The sequence below is a fragment of the Sminthopsis crassicaudata genome, chromosome 2, assembly GCF_048593235.1.
Source record: "Sminthopsis crassicaudata isolate SCR6 chromosome 2, ASM4859323v1, whole genome shotgun sequence".
Lineage (NCBI taxonomy): Eukaryota > Metazoa > Chordata > Mammalia > Dasyuromorphia > Dasyuridae > Sminthopsis > Sminthopsis crassicaudata.
In genome coordinates, this window is record NC_133618.1 from 57,241,211 (window position 1) to 57,256,678 (window position 15,468).

At 44.1% G+C, this 15,468-nt stretch overlaps 1 protein-coding gene across 1 annotated transcript in view; it reads left to right on the plus strand.

Annotated features, from left to right (window-relative positions):
* SLC38A8 (solute carrier family 38 member 8) overlaps positions 1-12,814 on the plus strand; it is a 28,722-nt gene extending 15,908 nt beyond the window's left edge. The window contains exons 6-10 of the mRNA XM_074286355.1: positions 4,738-4,852; positions 5,837-5,984; positions 7,337-7,542; positions 9,344-9,395; positions 12,051-12,814. Coding sequence (XP_074142456.1) covers positions 4,738-4,852; positions 5,837-5,984; positions 7,337-7,542; positions 9,344-9,395; positions 12,051-12,144 — 615 coding nt within the window. The 3' untranslated portion in view covers positions 12,145-12,814. The remainder of the gene's footprint in view (positions 1-4,737; positions 4,853-5,836; positions 5,985-7,336; positions 7,543-9,343; positions 9,396-12,050) is intronic.
* The last annotated feature ends 2,654 nt before the right edge of the window (positions 12,815-15,468 follow it).

Here is a 15,468-nt window from a genome sequence, read left to right on the forward strand (position 1 = left end):
AAACATGCATGGATAATTTTTCAATATTGATCCTTGCAAAACCTTGTGTTCCAATTTCCTCCCTTCTTCCCCCACCCCCTCCCCTAGATGGCAATGAGTCCAAAAATGCTGAACACATTACCATCTCTTCTTGAATCTTATTCCTGTTTGTTCAATCATGCTTGCCAAGACCCAAACTGGATTATTCCTATCACTTATTTTCTTTGCTCCTATTCATATGCTGCAAAGAAAGCTGGAAAAAAATCATGAAACTGTTGACTAGGTTCACTACAATTTTATTATCTAATCTTAACTTGGTCCCCACTACAGCAATTCATGTTAACTGATTCACCATCTCACTTTTCACGGTGGTTGTTCCAAATCATTTCATTCCTCTTTCAGCCTCTCATTGTGCCCTTAACCCTTCTAGTTAAGGCCCTTGTCCCATAGGGCACTGAAAATTTCAGGCCATTTGTTGAGAACTCGCTCTGCTTCTCTCCTCATCTCAAATTATTCACACATCTTTCTTCATGGCTCCTTTTTTTGCTCTGATCTTGGACAAGAAATAACTCCTTGCCAAAGGCAAACCCTCTATATGTAACCTTGATCCCATTCCCTCTGGACTTCTCCAGTAGGCTGCCTCCTTTATGTCCTTTCCCCCTTTATTTTTCCCTGCTGTTTACAAAGGAAAAGGGATGACTTCTGTCATCTGTATCCTTAAAAAACCCCAACAACAACAACAACAGAAAACCCATTTGATCCAGCCATCCTTGCCAATTATCCTTTATCTCTCCTCCCCTTCACAACTAAATTATCAACCATCAACACTAGGTGTCTCCTCTTCCACTCCTTTCTCTTTTTAAAATCCTCTGCAATCTGGATTCTGGACCTCATCATTTAATTGAAACTGCCCTTTCCAAAAGTACCAGTGATTTCTTAATTTCCAAGTTTAATGGCCTTTTCTGAATCCTTATCCTTCAACTTTTCTATAGCATTTGATATGGCTGATCACCCTTTTCTAAATACTTTCTCTTCTCTCTGTTTTCATAACACTGCTTTCTCCTGGCACCCCTCCTTCTCAGTTTCCCCTAACAGTTCTTTGTCCACGCCTCACCCATAACATTTGGGCATCCACAAATACAACATGAGCAAAACAGATCTTGTTATTTTTTTCCATCCCCACCCTCAAATCCTCCCCTCTTCCTACCTTCCCCATTACTATTACAAATTCCTAGTCATCCAAGCTCATATCTTCAATCATTTTCAACTCTTCTCGCTTATTTCTTCTTCTTATTTTATTTAATCTGTTGCTATGTCTACTTTTTGCAACATATTTGGGATAGGTCTCCCTTCCTTTCCATTCACACAGCCACAACCTAAATTACCTTTCACCTGAACTCTTGCAATAACTTTCTATCTGGTCTTTCTCCCTTCGGTCTCTCCCTGTTCCAATCCATCATCCATTCAGCTGTCAAGGTGATTTTTCTGCAGCAGCAGTCTAACAGTGTCACCACTCAATTACCTCAGGATCAAATATAAATCCCTCTATTTGGCATCTAAAGTGGTTCATGATCTGACACCTTTCTACCTTGCCAGTCTTTTTATGGCTTACTATCCTCTGGATATATTTCAGCAATATTGACCTATTTGCAATTCCTTGAAAATAATGTCCACCTTTCTGTGCCTTCCTAATAGCTATCCCTCCCTACCTAGAACTCTGTCTCCCTCAACAGCTTTTGGTTCTCATGGTTTCCTTTAGGACCCAATTCAAATCTCACTTCTTCTGGAACCCTGTATCTCACCCTCCTCAGCTGTGAAAAGCCCTCCCTATTCAGATTCCCTTCTCTCCACTTTCTCTCTATATTGTATGTACCTAGTTGTTTATTTTCATCTTCTCCACTAGAAAGCAAGCTTCTTTAGAACAGGGCCTAAAGGGCAGCTTGCCATTTTTGTATTCCCATTACTTAGCACATAGTAAGTATTTAATAAATGGCTGTTGACTTGACTCAGTGACTTCTCAACCTCAGTGCTGACCTAGTAGTAGCAGCTCCAATCTCTGCTCTTCTCGTCTCTATTTAACACCAGTTATAGAAGCCAATATGATTACAGTGAAAGAATGGTGGATTTGCAGTTAAGAGAGATGTTGTGGAAAGGAAGAAGTGCTAAAGTTAGAGGATCTGTGTTCAGTCCCGATGCTTCCATATGACCTTAAGATAATTACTTAATCTTTGGACTCATTTCTCATCTGTAAAATGAGGTGATTGAGCTAGATGGCCCTTGTGTTTTCTTCCAGTTTTGATCGATGATAATATGTGTATGAGAGAAAGAGAAATAGAGACAAAGATTGTTTATCTGTCTCCTCCTTGGTTGGCATTTCCTCTAGGATCATCTTCTATGGTGATTAGCACTCCTTTCATTTTCTTCCTTCAAGGAAGATGTTTGTTTTTCACCCTTTCTCTTTTTAACAGGATATTTCACAAAAATGCCAAAAAGCTCCCAACTGAACATTTTCCCCTGCTACATTAAAAACAAGTCATGGGAGACTGAATGTGGATAAAAGAATAGTATTTTCACTTTTGTTTGCTTGCTTTTTCTTTCTCCCTTTTGTTCTGATTTTTTTTTTTTGTTTTGCACAACATGACAAATATGGAAATATGTTTAAGAGCATGTTTGACCTATATCAGATTGTTTGCTCTCTTGGGGAGGGAGGAGATAAGGGAGGAATGGAGAAAAACGGAAACATAAAGGCTTATAAAATGAATGTTGAAAGCTATCTTTGCATGTATTTGGAAAAATAAAATACTATTAAGGAGGGGAAGCAAGTTTTTGGGGCAGTTGAGTGGTGCAGTAGATAGAATACCAGCTCTGGAGTCAGGAGGACCTGAGTTCAAATTTGACCACAGAAACTTACTAGATTGGGCAAGTCACTAAGCCATGATTGCCTTTCCTTCCCCCCATCTCCCCATCCTCACCAAAAAAAAATAAATAGAGCAAGTCTTTGGGGTTGGGAGCTGGGTGTGGGGAAGGAGACATTTTGGGGTAATTTCCCCTTCTTTCCTGTGACTGAAAGGACTCCTTTTCCCTGTTATTTCTTTCTCGATGAGGTTCTTGGGGGTCAAAGCTTTACCTCTAAAGCAGCCCCCTTTTCCTTTCCTCTTCACCATTGCTTCCTAGTCAGGTACCATCTGTAAGTTGCTGAAAGTCAGCTACCAGGTTTTCTCCTTCTCTGCTTTTATCCCTTATTTTCCCCCAAATCTAGAGGATGCTTTTGCTGTGGACTGCTTTCTGTATTTAGTTTAACAAGCCTTCCCCATCCCTGCAATGCTCACTCACAGTACTGGGGAGGGTACCGGGAGGTTGGTCTACCCAAGGTGGTTGCCCAGATTGCCACAAGGGGGCACCCTGACCCCCCTTTTGCTAGGCTTCTCCTCCCGTCTCTCTTAGCAACAGTGGCCAGGGCTGCTGTTGCCAGGCACGTTGGATGTGGGGAGAGAGGTGCTGAGATGGACTCCAGCCTCCCCATCCCCACCCCCACCCAGGAATGACTGGTATAAAATGGGTCCTCCGTGCTCTCATGCAGGAGGAAAAGGATGGAGGTCCTCAAAGGGATCTGAGGAGAGGAAAGCAGGGAAGGTGCTAGGGTGGGAAGCAGAAGCCCTGGGGCTGGAGGGATGAAGGTGGAATTAGGGGTGAGGGACTTTATGGAGAAGCATGGGAAGGGTGCTGGGGAAGAACCAGAAGACGTGCATTTGAATTATAGTTCTGGGGAAGAGAGAAAAGGGAGGGAAGGAAAGAGAGAGGAAAGGAAGAAAAAGAGAGAAGGAAGAAGAGAGAAAAGGAAAAGAAGAAGAAAGAGAGAGGGAGGGAGAGAGGAGGAAAGAAGGGACAAACGGAGGGAGAAGGGAAAGGAGTGAGGGGAAGAAAAAGGAAGGAAGGGAAGAGGGAGGAGGAGGAAGGAAGATAAGGAGGGAAATGAAGGAAGAAAAGGAAAGAAGAAGGCAGAAGAAAGGGAAGGAGGGAAATAGAGGAAGAAAAGAAAAAGGAAAGGAAAAGGAGTAAGGAAAAAGGGAAAGGGAAGAAGAGAGAGATAGGAAGAAAGGAAAAGAGGGGGAGAGAGAGACAGACAGAGGACAGAGACAGAGAGAGGGAGGAAAGAAAAGGAAAGATGGAGGGAGGAAGGAAAGGAGGGAGAAAGGGAGCGAGGAAGGGAACAAGTACTTATTAATCTCTGACAAGGAGCCTTGACTCAGTTTTCTGCCAATAAGGTGAGGGGTTTGGATTCAATGACGTCTGAGGTTCCTTCCAGCTCCAGCTAGGTCTATGACTGCTGGGGGAGGGGGAGAAGGAATTGAGAGACCCAAGGCCAGGAGGCAGAGACACAGGCTCATAAATACTTCATAAGTCCTTGTGGACTGACTGACCCAAGAATAGTTTCATCCGACCACAGGCTGAGCACGGGCAGCCCCCACACGGGCCATGGGCATCGCCAGGGAAAGCGAGGCTGCAAAAGTCTTTGGGGGAAGCTACGAATGCCCAGTTCCTGGGTTCTTGTCTCAGGGCAGAGACCGCAGGCTTGATGCTGTGCTTGATTCAGGGGTCTGGGTCCCAGTGAGGGCTGTGAATACCATGGCCTGCTCTCATACTTGGAAAGGGCCGGAGCCCCTGAGGGTGCCTGGGAGTCATGGGGATGCTCAGTGAGCCAGAGCCCCTGTGGATGGGTGGGCATGGGGGTGCTCAGCGACTTCCTCTGTTTTTCAGTGCCATGAAGCCAGCATATCTATCTACAGTAGCATGTACAACCAAAACCTCTCCCATTGGACCGTGGTGTCTGTGGCCGCCATGCTGGCCTGCTGCCTCATTTATTCTCTGACAGGTAAAGACCCACCTGGTGTTGGAGAAACAGCCCTTTCCTCATCCACCTTTGATATTGGGGAGGGGGTCCTGAGACCACTGCCCGCCACAGCATGGCTGTTATTGGCTGAGACCTCGGGGCACTCCTCTCAGTCTGTTTCCTCATCTGTAAAATGGGTATAATAAATTGGAAATGACAGAGTACAAGCACTGGCCCCATCTTTGTTAGGCTTTTGTGGGTCAGGTCTTGGCCTTTTAGTCTGGGCCTGTGACCTGATCAGGGAGAGAACTCCTCTCCTTCAGTGGTAACTGTCCGAGGCAGTCTGGAGCTGCTCGACAATGCTGTCACTGAGCACAGCAGGACAGCGGGCTGCTCGGAACAAGTCTCCAGGAAATCTGACTTTTAGGACTCTGAGACTGACCCCTGAAACGGACCTTTGAGACAACAATTCAACCTTCCGGCTTCGTGGACGGAGGAAAATCAGGGCTGCAAGAAGTGGGGGTGGGGGAGAGAGCCTTACAAGGCTGGAGTTCTGCTGCCGAAGATGTCGGCCCGGACTCAGGACCTGAAGACCCTCCTCAGACCCTCTGCTGCCTGCTGTCCATAAGGTGGTGGCTGCACAGACTTGGCAGCCGTCGCCCAGATGTCCAGCGACTCAGGCTCCCTTCTCCTTGATGAGAAGTCCTCTGTGTGGCTCAGCGGCCACAGGTACCAGCCTTCTCTCCCAACTCTGGGGAAAGTCTCTGACTCTCTTTCCTCCCTTAACCGCTTCCTAGCTCTCTATTAAGTTAGCCACTACGGACGGATCTGAGGCTCGGGAACTTTAATTTCAGTGGAAATGCTTCTGAGCTCCCACGAGACCTTGTGACTTAGAAAAATATCTTCCAGGATGCTAAGGGATTTATCTGAGACTGGAGCAGGCAGGTCCTATCTATAAACTCTAAGCCCAAGTAAGGGAGGATTTCTCTAATCTCTCCTGATGTGAAATCTCCTGAAACTTTGCAGGGCTCTATGGCTTTCTGACTTTCGGAGATAATGTTTCCGCTGATGTGCTGATGTCCTACCCAGGCAATGACACCATGGTCATCGTTGCCCGCTTCCTGTTCGGAGTCTCTATCGTGACGGTCTACCCCATTGCTCTCCTCCTGGGCAGGTGACAGAATTTGTTCGTTACTCGGGTTGGGCAAAGGAGCCATCTTTACCCGCTGGGATCCAGCTCCTCGGGGCACCCTGCTTTGGATGATTAGTTTAAAGGATTTCAGCCAGGCAGAATCCCAGAACACCTACTATGTGCTTGTTTCACAGAGCTTAATGGTGCATTAGAATCCTAATGCATGCAGTGGAAAGAACAGCTGAATCTTGGCTCTGTCTTAGACCAGTTATTCTACCTTAGCTAAGACACTTATTGTGCATTTTTAAAAACTCTTCACAAACCACATTATGTAATTGTGTCTGAGGGGGGAAAGGTGATGGTTTGCTGGGGAATTAGAAGAGGCTTCTTGCAAAAAGTGGCCTTTGAGCTGGGTCTTGAAGGGTGAGTTAGGAATTTAAAGGGCAAAGAAGAAGGAAGGAGGGCATTCCAGGCATTGGGGCAGGATCAGTAAAAGCTGAAACATTGCAAGCCATATGCAAAGAGGCGATTGAGATTGGCTTAAATGTAGAATATATGGAGAAAAGAATAACAGGAAAGCCTCTTTCCCATCTGTAAAATGGGGCTAATAATTCTTGCCAGTCTACATCTTGGGTTTGCTGTAGGGCAAGTGCTTTGTGACTTGAAAGTAGTAAATCGTTGTGGACTATTAGTATTTCCCTCCTCTCATTTCCCCCATGAGCTTAGGGTCATGAACTATTGTTTCTATTTTTTCTTTCCTCTAAAGCACTTAGCATGGAAAGCTGCTGTCCACTGTAGCTTCCTTATAAATATTTGACTTTGGTTCAAGTCAGAGTACTTTTTGGGAATCTTAAAACCAATTAGGAATTTATTAAGTGATTTATGTGCCAGGCTCAGGCAAAAAAACCCAAACAATTCCTGCTCTCAATGTATATGAAATCCATATGGAGACAGAGGAAATATAAACTAAAACATAGGATCATTGATTTAGAGCTGGAGGACCTTAGAGATGTCTCCTTCTAGTCTAACATCCTCAGGACACAAAGCTGCTGAATTTGAACCCAGGACTTCCTGAAACCAATTCCAGTGCCTTATCCCTACGTCCCAGTGCCTCGATCTGAGGTAATTATGGAAGGAGGGCACTAGCAAATGCTCAGGCTACTGAAGTAGAAGTCCCTCAGGAGACCATGAAAAGAGACAAATTTCATAAAGGAAGGGAAAGCCTTCGGGGACCACCAGTGCCAGAGGTTGGAACATGTAAGAACGGGGAAGAAGCTTTAGGTTCAGTTACTAGATTGTGACCTCCTCAAGGGCAGGACCTGTCTTCTTCCTTAATTTACATCTCTATCCTTTAGAAGGCACTTAATAAATATTTACTGACTGATTTCTCCCAGGTCAGTGATCCAGGACTTCTGGCTGAGCTGCTCCAGGGGCTGGGGCTGGGGCGGGTCTGCAGACCCTTCAGGAACCTGGGTCCGGATGCTGCTGACGGGCCTGTGGGTAGCCACCACACTTCTGTTGGCTCTGTTTGTCCCAGACATTGGGGAAGTCATCATGATCACTGGGGGTATCAGTGCCTTCTTCATCTTCATCTTCCCAGGTGAGCTCCCTCCCTTTCCAAAGGCTTTATCTCTATTCTGATTTTGCTTCTGAAGACTCAGGTCTCTGGGGGGAGAGGGGAGGAATCCAGAGGCTGACTCTGAGAAATCTTCCTCAAAGCTAAACCACGTCCAGCTCCCGCCTACTACTTCTCCAAGCCATGTTGAGACTTCCAGCAAAGGAACTGGAACTCCATTTTTATAAATCATGAAACAAGATTGTGATAAAAGCTCCTGGGGCCGTGGCTGATCACCACCACCATCCATCAACCCAGAGAATAAAGAGTTGACCAGCTTTTTAATGTATATTGATGATAAATCAATAGAGGCCAAAAGCTTTCAGTAAATATGAAATATAAGTTAAGACATTGAATTGGAGAAGTCTGCTACTGTATATCATCATTAGAGATAGACACAGAGATTATGACAGGTGTTGGGCTTGGCTAGCAAACTATATGGAGCCTGAAATTAGAGAAATGTCCTAAAGAAATAGTGTAGTCTCAGAACTGGAAAGGACCCATGGCTCTCTCCCAACCCAAGATCATGTTTTCCTATCAGCTCCAGAAGAGGAAAGAGGGTTGTGTAAGTTAAATCTAGTGAATAGATAGACAAATTTAGGGAAAGACATATATATATATATATATATATATATATATATATATATATATATATATATATATATATAGAGAGAGAGAGAGAGAGAGAGAGAGAGAGAGAGAGAGAGAGAGAGAGAGAGAGAGAGAGACAGAGAGAGAGACAGAGAGAGAGAGAGAGAGAGAGAGAGAGGAAAGAGAGAGAGACAGAGAGAGAGAGAGAGAGACAGAGAGAGAGAGAGAGAGAGAGAGAGAGACAGAGGAAAGAGAGAGAGACAGAGAGAGAGAGAGAGAGAGAGAGAGAGAGACAGAGAGAGACAGAGAGAGAGAGACAGAGAGAGAGAGACAGAGAGAGAGAGAGAGAGAAACAGAGAGAGAGACAGAGAGAGAGAGAGAGAGAGACAGAGAGAGACAGAGAGAGAGAGAGAGACAGAGACAGAGGAGAGAGAGAGAGAGAGAGAGAGAGAGAGAGAGAGAGAGAGAGAGAGAGAGAGAGAGAGAGAATAGATTTATTGCTTGATCTAATACTTGGTAAAAGTACTTGTCATTTAAAGCCTTCACAATCTGCTTCCAAACTATCTCCCAGACTGATTTACCATTACTTCCCATTGTACATATACATTTCAGGCAAACCTGTCCACTTGCTGGTACCCTATCTGTGCCCTCCATACTTATGCACAGACGCTTTTCCCAGGGGCTTATGACAAACAGTCAGATGGCTTCTCAGTGAATTGCCAGAAAAGATCGTAGGAGAAAAAGAGTCGGAGTGGGAGAGGGAATCAGGAAGTCGGAAATGTCTGGGAATGAAATTTGGCCTTTTATTACACATCCACCATCTGCGGGTGGTAGCAGGAGATTGCTTTTGGATTTTAACTAGTTGTTTAAAGTAACCTTATTCTTATAAGCATTTTGTATTTCCATGACTCCTAAATTTAGACGCACTAATTTAGGCTCTTGAAACAAGATTAATTAGCTTCAGTATTAAGGCCTCAGAATCATAGAATTATAAAGCTAGAAGGAAATTTAGAAACTAGTTCAATTTTCTCATTTGAAAGAGGAGGGAGGTTGAAGTCTGGAGAGGTTGATAAAGGTCACTCTGGAGGGTGGTAGGTGGTCGAGCAGACAATAAAGTGAAAAAGCCCCTTTGAGAAGTCTCATGGAGCGTTGAAGGATCTGACATCTGAGCCGCATGTTTGGGTTTTGTTGGCAGGCCTGTGTCTCATTTGTGCAGTGGATGTGGAGAACCTGGGGCCAAAAATCAGGTGAGCTTCCCTCAGTGGGCTAAGTTTGTCCTCCCACACTGTAATGACTTCAATAATAGATGGAATTTTAGATCTTAGAGAAGCTATCACTTTAAACCTTCTCTTTTAACAGATTAGGACACTGAGGGAAATCACTTGCTCATCTTATTGTTGCCACTGAGCATTCACACATGGCATGGTCCCTGCCTGGAAGGCATTTTCTCTTTATGTGAACAATATTTCTCTGCTTTCAGAGCTTAATTTAACCATCATCTCCTCCACAAAGTTTTCCACAAGTCCCCTCACTTTCTTCCTATTTCCCAACTAAGTTTCTTCCTTCAGATATTTCTAGAGCATTTTTCTGGGTTTTTTTCCTTTTGTCCCCATTATACCCTATTTTGTATTCTACGTATCTGTCTACATATGGTATTTGTTCATAGTTTTAGAACTAGAAAAGACTTTAGAATTTTATAGCATCCAAGCCCTTCCCTTTAATGATAAGGCTGGATGAAGGCACTTGCTCAGGGTGATTCAGCTAGTAAGTGTCTGAGGTAGGATTTGAATTCAGCTCATTATCCTTTGTGCCATCCACCAACCTCTAGGAGTGTCTCCCCTAATAGAGGAGAAGGGACTCAAGGAAAGGGATTGCTTCAAATTTCCCACGGTTCCAAGCATAGACAGTAAACATTCAATAAAGGTTTGAATTGGTCTGTGTGACATGTATGTGAGAGATCACACAAGCTTCAACCTTGAATCACAGGAGACCCGAGGTCCCACCTTCTTAAACTACATGAAATCTGGCCTAGCCAGTCTGCAAAGGGGCCTGCAGAGAGCCAGGTGCAAGGAGGAGGAGGACCCTCCTAATCATCAGAGCTGCCCCAAGTCCTAGGGGCTTCTTTAAGGGATGGTGGTTTCCTCCTCAACGGGGGCCTTTACACAAAGGTATGCTGAATTCAAATCCAGCATCATACCCTTGCATAAATCACTTAACCCCTTTTGCCTCAGTTTCCTCATCTGTAAAATGATCTGCAATCACTCCAGTATCTTTGCCAAGAAAACCCCAAATTGGATCACGAAGAGTCACACAAGAGTGACAGCTCGTTCTTAGGGCTTGCACTCGATGCCTCTGAGGTCTCTCCATTTCTGAAATTCTATGGACCCTTGGAATCTGTTGTCAGTATAAGTATAAGGGTCTGAACTTTTCTTTCTTGAGCAGTGATCCTAATAGATTGTAGAAAATGCCCACTGATCTTTTTGGGGATTGGTCTGGGTGTGCGTGTGAGATCAATCTCCTCCCTTAGCTCCTTAACCCTTTGAACAGAGCACTGTCTACAGGGAAAAAAATAAAAATGCTCCTCCTCCTCCTCCTTTTCCCTTTTTTCCTCTTCTTCCTCCTCCTTTGTCTCCTCTTCCTCCTTCTCCATCTAGCATTAGGAACCTTCTAGCATTAACATCCTATAAGACTATGAGGTCTTTTTCTACCAGGTTTTCATGAATGTTTTTAAATCAAATTTTGTATACCCAGCACATAAATATTTTTCCTCAATAGTATGTCATTTTTCCAATTATATGTAAAGATATTTTTCAACATTGCAAGTTTTTGAATTCCAAATTTTTTTTCTCCCTTCTTCCCTTATTTTTTCTCTCCCCAAGACAGCAAGCAATGTGATATAGGTTATACAAGGACATATTTTGATATTTGTCATGATGTAAAAGAAAAGTCAGAACAAAAGGAAAAAACCGAGAGAAAGAAAGGAAAACAAACAAACAAAAGAAAAAGTAAAAATAGTATGCTTTGATCCACATTCAGTCTCCATAGTTTTTTTCTCTGGACACAAATGGGATTTTCCATTCTGAGGCTCTTGGGATTTTCAGGTCACTAAATTGCTGAGAAGACCTAATTCTATCAGAGTTGCACATAATCTTGCTTAATTCTATCAGAGTTGCACATAATCTTGCAGCACATAAATATTGTAGCACCATAGACTTAGGGATGGAGGAGACCTGAGAGGTCATTCCCTTCTTTGCATTGTGAAGAAGCTCAGCCCAGGGAAGGCTAAGTACAAATTGCCCCAAATTGCACAGATAGTGAAAATCAGAACTGGGATTTGAACTCAGATCTTCTGACTACTAGACCAGTATTTTTCCTATTGCCCACTTCACCTTTCCAAGGAAATCTGATAAGCAAGTTATTATTGCTTCTTATTGCTACTTCTTCCTCTGAAAGGATGTTGCATGTAACAGATCATCCAGTCTCACCTCATTCTGAGAAAAATGAGGCACAGGAAAAAAAGTGACCACAGGTAGCAAGAGCAAGGAATTCCAATGCAGAGCGTGACCCCCAAATCCAGACTCTTTCCACATCCTCCTATTCTCTCTTTCGAGTCTTGAGCAGAGAAAATGAAAAGGAGCTGAGCTTCAAACCAATTCCCCTCCTCCCTTAACCCTGACAGTTGCTTTGGTGATTTGTAAAGAAAATAAAATAGGCTGAAGGCCCGGGTTCTTATTGCCTGCAATTTAATTTTTCATGGACTTGATGCTTTCTCATCACGCTGAGTACTTGAGAAATATCTGCATTCATTCCCCATTTATTAAAATGACTTTTTCAGTCTTGTTCTATGAAAATTTCAGGAAAATTGGATGATTCTTTCTTTGTTTTTCTTCTTCAATCCCTAGATCCTGCTTGACCTTCTGGGGAGTGGTCTCCATCTTAGCCGGTGCCTTTATCTTTGGGCAGAGTACCAGCTCAGCCATCTTGGATCTGTTCTGAGTCTTTGACTGGATGTGAATGTGGAGGCAAGAAAAAGCTGAGCAGAATGGATCCCTCTTGGACACTTGCTGAGACAGACTTAGCTCTGGGGACTTTTTCTTGGGTTCCCTATACTTAAAAGTATGTGTGTGAGTGCACATGTATATATACACAGCATTACACATACATAAATACACCTGGGTTTCTAGATCCCCCTCTCTCTCCACCTTGCCTCAGACATCTGCTGTTCATTGGCTATTTCCTGGTTTTCTCCTTAAGCAGAATGAAGCTCCTAGGCAGCCCCCACTTTTTACCTTTACAGAACCTCTCAATTTGTAACCTTAGTGATATTTATTACATAGGGAAGTAGTATTTGTTTTTTTATCACCCTTTTATGGAAAAAGATATTATATATACACATATACATGTATAAAAACTATATATATATATATATAGAGACACACAAAACCAGCCTAACCATATGTCTATATGTATATACACACATACAAACCAGGGAGTAAAAGCAGGGCAATGAGCCTTCCTTCTTTTACTTGTGGCCAGTTAACTTGCATTTAGTAAGTGTCCACTATGAGTTAGGTACAGAGAATGCAGAGACAAGAAGGAAGCTACCCAGGCCTTAAGGAACTTACATTTTATTGCAGAATAAAGAGAAAGACAATGTTTATGTAAATGTTTACAAACAAAATAAATAAAAGGTAATTTCAGGAGAGACACCGGTAGTTTGGGGGACAAGACAAGATCTTCAGTAGAAGATGGCACTTGAGGTTGGATCTAGGTTGTAAAGGGCTTTAAAAGCGGAGCAGAAGTGTTTGCATTTGATTCTAAAGGTAACTAGAAACCACAAGAATTTATTGAGTAGGAGACTTATGCTTTAGGAATGTGACTTGGACAACTGTGTGAAGGATGTATTGGAGAGGGAAAGAGATTGGAGGCAGAGAGCCTAATTAGAAAGCTATTGAAACGGTTGAGATCAGAACAGTCTCTCTCCCTCTCCCTCTTCTTCTTGCGTCCCTCCTTCCTTCCCTCCTTCCTTCTCTCTCTCTCTCTCTCTCTCTCTCTCTCTCTCTCTCTCTCTCTCTCTCTCTCTCTCTCTCTCTCTCTCTCTCTCTCTCTCTCTCTCTCTCTTTCTCTCTCTCCCTCTCAAATCTCTCTCTTATCTCTCTGTCTTTCCCTCCCCACTCCCTCCCCCTTCCTCCTTCTTTCTTTCTCTCCCTCCCTTCTTCCTTTCCTCCCTCCTTTCTTCCCTCCCTCCCTCCTCCTCTCTGTTTCTCTGTCTATGTCTGTCTGTCTCTCCCTCCCTCACCTTCCCCCTCTCTCCTTCCCCCTCCTCTCTCTTTCTCCCTCCTTCCCTCCCTCCTTCCCTTCGTTTCTCCCTTTTTTTCCCCTTTCCTCTTTTTTTCTTTGCTTTCTTTCTCTCTTTCTGTATGTTTGTGTGTGTAGGAGAAGAAAAGGGGAAAGTGACTGTGAATGGAAGGGGAGGAAGTGCATGTGAACACTTGTGATGATAGAACTGAAGTGATTTGTCAATTTATTGCATATGGAGGAGAATGGAGAGGGATAAAAAGATGACTCAAGGTTGTGAACCTGGGAGACCAGAAGAATGGGGGGGGGGGGTTCTTGAAAGAAAGAAGGAAGATGGAAGAGGAATGGATTTGGGAGGAAAGAAAAATGAGTTTCAGATGGGATGAGTTTGAGCTGCCTGCGGGTCCTCCAGTTTGAGGTATTCGATGATGAAGAAGTGAAGGTTAGGAGAAGAAGAGCTGGGAGTCACTGAATCCCTGTGAGTTGATGAAGTCACCAAGTAAAAAGATAGATAAAAAGGCCCCGGACAGAGCATCCAGAGTTAGAGGGCAGGATGTAGATGATCCAGCAAAGAGACTAAGAAGCAATTGAACAGCTCCGAGGAAAGCCAAGGAGAGAATACCTCAAAAACCCCGACAGGAGCGAATATCCAGTAACCACTCAGAGGGTGGTTAACAGTGTTCCATAAATGAAAATGTGTTTTTGAGCACTGGGATACAAAGACAAAAGCAAAGGCAGTCCCTGTCCCGGAGGAGCTTACCTTTCCTGGAAGGAGACCACACATATCGTTGGTGATTGGTGATCTCCCAGGGGCATTTTGTTTGGAAAATTAGTATATAATAGGTGCTTAATAGATGTTTATTGACTGACTGATCAGACTGATAAAGCCAGGTGAGAAAATTGACACACCCTTTTCCAGGAGTATTAGCAGTGTTGATTTGATTATTATTCCAGAAAGGGAAAGGGAAGGTAGCTTGGAGGGGCAGTGGGTAGAACCTGGACCTGGAGTGAGGAAAACCCATCTTCTTTAGCTCAAATCCAGCCTCAGAGACCTTCTGTGTGACCTTGGGCATGTCACTTGCCCCTGTTTGCTTCCGTTCCTTATGTGAGCTACAGAAGACAATGGCGGACCACCCCAACATCTTTGGCAAGAAAACCCAAATGGGGTCGCGAGGAATTGGACACAAATGAAATGATTAAACAAGAGTGAAGGGGGAAGGATAGAAAACAACGGCTGGCCCTCTTCTGAAATGGTGGACTCTCACTAATTCAAATATTGAGAGCCCGAGTCTGGAGATCTTGAAACAAACAAACTAAATAAGCCCTGGGGAATGGCCTTTGCTCCTGGCGTGCAGGCAGTTGGCGAAAAGAAGACCAGGGTATGTTACAGAGAGGTCGTGAGGAATGAGGATGGAGCACAAGTGGCAATTGAGAAATCATTGGTAACTATGGAGAGAGCAATTTTAGCTGAATGATGAGGTCAGAAGCCAGATTGCAAAGTGCTGTAATGGGAGGGAGCGGAGAAGCTGCAGCAATGAGAAGAGATAGCAATTTGACCTAAGAGTTTAGTCAGGAAAGGGAATAAAGATCCAGCAAAGTCTCTCAGGGATATTAGGGTCAAGTGGGGCAAGAGGAATGAGTCAATAGATAGGAAGATATTAAAAATGAGAGAGAGATGGAATAATCGCAGGAGCGATGAGCCAGGGCAACCCGAGGAGGTGAGGTCAAGGGTCCCCGTGTTGGTGCTGGCAAGGACAAGGGCTGCCCGCTTCTTTCTCTGATACAAGGAGTCAGGAGATGGGGGCACAGATGTCCACTGGCAAGGGGACACTCCTTAGAACTGTAAGATCTTAAATTGGAGGCTGCCTCAGATGCCCAGGTCCGACCCACCCTTTTAACAGATGAGAAAACAAGCCCAGGGAAGCTGAGATTTGTCACAGCAGAGGGGAGATCTGAACCCACGTCCCTTGACTCCAAAGCCGGCGGTCTTCCCGCCTTTCTCCATCTTCCTGTGTCACATTA